Source organism: Camelina sativa, chromosome 12 (genome assembly GCF_030686135.1).
Source record: "Camelina sativa cultivar CO46 ecotype springtype chromosome 12, ASM3068613v1".
NCBI classification, from domain to species: Eukaryota; Viridiplantae; Streptophyta; class Magnoliopsida; order Brassicales; family Brassicaceae; genus Camelina; species Camelina sativa.
Window position 1 is genome coordinate 21,092,950 of NC_141891.1, and position 4,748 is coordinate 21,097,697.

The 4,748-nt window shown below is 49.6% G+C and overlaps 1 protein-coding gene across 1 annotated transcript; it reads left to right on the forward strand.

Annotated features, from left to right (window-relative positions):
• The first annotated feature begins 460 nt into the window (after positions 1-460).
• LOC147930839 (uncharacterized) lies at positions 461-2,512 on the forward strand. The gene has a single exon (XM_087477053.1). The coding sequence runs from the start codon at positions 461-463 to the stop codon at positions 2,510-2,512; it is 2,052 nt and encodes a 683-aa protein (XP_087333179.1).
• The last annotated feature ends 2,236 nt before the right edge of the window (positions 2,513-4,748 follow it).

Below are 4,748 nucleotides of genomic sequence, written 5' to 3' on the forward strand. Positions count from 1 at the left end.
AAAGGACCCGGCCCAGGAAAAAGCCCATAAATATCCCTTTCGAGAGAGAAGGGTATTATGGTATTTTTCCTAGACGAACCGACACGATTCCCTATAAATACGGGCGTACGGCCTGTAGAAAAGGAGATCGGAGAAAAGCAGGAGAATTCGTGCAGCAAGTACAAAAGCTTAGCTCGTCCAAACAAAAGTCAACGGTTCTAAACTCATAGCTCGGAGAATCGACGAGATATCAGCTCGTCTACTATCCTCGTCTACCTTTGTAACCCGTTTGAGTCGCGTTGTAGCCCGTCTTTTGTGTTTCGACATCAATATAATAGAAGAGAACTTCGACCCTCTTTGACCGAACTAAACATACTAATTGTGACCAAAAGGGACATCAACAATTTGGCGCGCCAGGTAGGGGGAGCCAAGTCAAAGTTTTCTAAAAAATTGAAGAACGGACCTACACCGACTGGACGAGATGAATATAATTGACAAGGAAAGAAGCAAAGAAGCAAGCTCGTCGGGGGGAACGGTAACCCCGGCAACGGATCAAGCGGAGCAGACAGTCCTTCCCACGCCAGACGCTCCAAGAAAGACCGTGACAGTAGAAAGTCCTGAGACTTTCGTCATAGCTACAAATTTGACGACCCCGGCGACCGTAGAGGCACCACAGGCGCCGGCACAACTTTCTTTGCTCAACAACCAGCCCGTCTCTAGTATAGACGAGCTGTTCCGAGGGATCTTAACACGCCTTGACCAGCAGGAAGAGCGAACAAACAACCGTTTGGATGCACTCACTACGGCACAGCTTAACTCGGAAGATGAAATCAACCATCTCAACAACGCTCGGCTCAACCCAGTGAACTTCACCTCGGTAAGAACAACGCCAGGGTCGTATGTGCAAACCAGCGGGTTAGGACGTAATCCTGCCCAGCACCCTATCGAGCGGAATAACGACGTAACCGATCTAACGAAGGACGCCGAGCTAAAAAAAATCAAAGAGCAAATGAAAGAAATGGCCGCAATGATTCAAAAAGCAACGGATAAGGCACCCCAAGTCGGACTTATGCTCGAAGCAACACAGCGAACTCCGTTCTCTCGAAGACTCGCTACGACGATGGTCAGACGGACAGTCAAGCCACGGTTGGGTCACTATGACGGAACAGTCGACCCGCGAGATTTCTTACTCACCTTTGGCGTAGCCCTCGGCCCTTTACAGTTCAGCCCGGCGGAATACGACGCTGGAGCTTGTCAAGTTTTCGCCGAGCATCTAACAGGAACCGCATTGAGCTGGTTCTCGAGACTCCCACCCGGATCAATCGATAGTATCAGGGAGTTGATAACCGAATTTTTGAAGCAGTTTTCTGTTTTGTTCGAGGATAAGAATTCCCATGCCGACTTATACGCCTTAACTCAGCACAAGGGAGAATCGCTTCGGTCCTTTATAGGGCGATTCAAGGAAGTTTACGTCAACATTTTAATTTCGGACGCTGCCGCAATTGTCGCACTTCGAAATGCGCTCTGGTATGAATCTCGGTTCAAGGAAGAGCTGTCTTTAACGCACATCGAGACCATAGCCGAGGCATTACTCCGAGCTGCAAAACACATTGGACTTGAGGAAGAGAAAGATATCAATGCTAAGAAGCATTCTCTAGAGGCAAGTGCGACGCCCAAACAGCCAGTAGCCGCAGCTCCAAAAGTTGACTACGTCGAACCTCGACAACATTTCGTCAAAAACCAAGATCGAACTCGCCGAACCTTTGCGATCGGCGAAAACAAGTATATACGGAAAGAGGGAGGTGAAAATAGTGCAACCCCGTACTGCGATTACCATCAGAGTACAACCCACGCAACTGACGAGTGTCATTACCTCCAGAAGGTCTTGATGGAGCGATACAAGAAAGGAGCAATAGTCGTCGAGCCCGACAGAAGCAAGACAACCCGACCTGGACGAAGCGACGCCAAGCGCGTCGAATATATCGCTCGAAAATTCGTCAAGGATTCAAAGGTACTAGCCGACCAAAGCGAAGACGAGATGGAAATTCAGAACCTACTCACCGAACGGCGCGAAAACAGCGGTAACGAAAAACGACCGCATACAGACCGCAAGCCCGACCAACGTCCTCCGACGATACGACGAATCAACATGATAATGGGCGGGCTAGCCGGATGCAACGATTCGGTCAGAGCGATCAGAGATTATACTAAGAAGGCTGAAATGACGAAATCTTGGCCGTCAAGGTTCGAGGCTGAAGGCATGCCAATCACTTTCGACGGAAAAGATCTAGAAGGCTTGGATTTACCACATAACGATCCATTGGTCGTCGAACTCTTGATCGGCGAAAGTGAGGTGACGAGAATATTGATCGACACTGGAAGCTCAGTCAACGTCATCTTCAGAGACGTGTTGGCCAAAATGGAAGTCGGCGAACGGGACATTATGCCAGAATGTCACTCTTTAACGGGCTTCGACGGGATCATCTTATGTCCATCGGCACCATCACCTTACCAATCTTCGTTGGGGGGATAGCCAGATACTTTCGGTTCGCAGTTATCGACAAGCCAACGATCTACAACGTCATCCTTGGAACCCCATGGCTCCACAAGATGAAAGCCGTCCCGTCAACATATCATCAGTGCGTTAAGTTCCCAACTTCGAAAGGAATATACACACTGCGTGGCAATCAGCAAACTGCACGGGCCTGCTTCCTGATCGAGCATAAGCTTCGCACCGGAAAAAAATTATAGCAATCAAAGCAGCGGGTCGGCGACAGTAGCACGTCACTGACAGACGGAAAGCCGACTGCCGTCCAACAGGGCGTTGCCGCGGTCGAAGAGGTGATCCTAGACGAGAACGACAAGAAACGATGCGTCAATATCGGCACGGAGATAACATCCGCCATGAGGAACGAGTTGATACTCTTCCTCAAAACTAACATCTCAACATTCGCATGGAGCGTGGCTGACATGAAAGGAATCGACCCAAGTGTCACGACCCATGAGCTCAATGCCGACCCAACGCATAAGCCGATCAAACAGAAACGGCACAAGTTAGGCTCTGAAAGATCGCAAGCAGTGAACGACGAAGTTGACAAACTCCTCGGCGCCGGGTCAATCATGGAAGTAAAATATCCAGAGTGGCTAGCTAATCCGGTGGTCGTCAAAAAAAAGAATGGAAAGTGGCGAATCTGCGTCGATTTTACCGACCTTAATAAGGCTTGCCCAAAGGATAGTTTCCCATTGCCAAGAATCGATCAGCTCGTCGAAGCGACTGCAGGCAACGAGCTGTTAACCTTTATGGACGCCTTCTCCGGTTACAACCAGATTCTAATGCACAAGGACGACCAGGAAAAGACATCGTTTATCACAGATAGAGGGACGTACTGCTACAAGGTCATGCCTTTCGGCCTTAAAAATGCGAGAGCGACGTATCAACGGTTAGTCAATAAGATGTTTGCCGAGCAACTCGGCCGGACTATGGAGGTCTACATCGACGATATGCTCGTCAAGTCACAGCACGCAAAGGATCATATCACTCATCTGCGACAATGCTTCGATACCCTCAACAAGTATGGGATGAAGCTTAATCCGGCCAAATGCACATTTGTAGTCAAATCCGGCGAATTCCTTGGGTACCTGGTAACCAGACGAGGCATCGAGGCGAACCCGAAGCAAATTAAGGCGATCATCGATCTACCACAACCAAAGAACGCCAGAGAAGTACAACGATTAACTGGACGGATCGCTGCTCTAAACCGTTTTATATCCAGATCAACCGACAAGTATCTACCATTTTACCAGCTTCTCAAAACAAAGGGCAAGTTCGAGTGGACCGAGGCCTGTCGCAGCGCGTTCAACGAGCTAAAGAACTACTTATCGACCCCACCGATCTTAGCAAAACCGGAGCTCGGCGAAATCTTGTTTCTTTATATCGCGGTCTCAGAGTCGGCTGTCAGCGGTGTACTCGTTAAAGACGATCGAGGAGAGCAACGACCCATCTTTTATATAAGCAAATCACTCGACGACGCGGAAACTCGTTACCCGACAGTCGAGAAGGTCGCGTTGGCAGTCGTCACATCCGCAAGAAAGCTTCGACCGTATTTCCAGTCACACACTGTCGCTGTCCTGTCCAACCAACCTTTACGATCCATACTGCACAGCCCGAATCAATCGGGCCGACTAACCAAATGGGCAACTGAACTTAGCGAGTACGACATCGAGTATCGAACTCGTCCAGCTGCAAAGTCCCAAGTACTCGCTGACTTTCTGATTGAACTACCATTTGGGGAAGCCGAACCAACACCCACTGACCCGTCAGATGACCGGTGGACCCTACATGTGGACGGGGCATCCTCTCATCTTGGGTCAGGGATAGGAATTCGACTAACTTCGCCGACTGGAGAAATTTTGGAGCAATCCTTTCGTCTCCGATTCCAAGCAACCAATAACGTCGCCGAGTACGAAGCACTCATCGCCGGTCTAAAGCTCGCCAACGGAATGCAGATCAAGCGGATAAGAGCTTTCTGCGACTCTCAGTTAGTCGCCAACCAGTTCAGTGGAGAGTATGATACCAAAAGTGAACCTATGGCCGCCTACCTCGATGTCGTTAGGATTTTGTCAAAACGCTTCGACGAATTTGAGCTCATCAAAATTCCCAGAGGAGACAATGCCCCGGCCGACGCTTTGGCAGCACTCGCTTCAACATCGGATCCTGACCTTCGGCGAATTTCCCCGGTGGATAGCATAGATACGCCGAGCATAAGCGA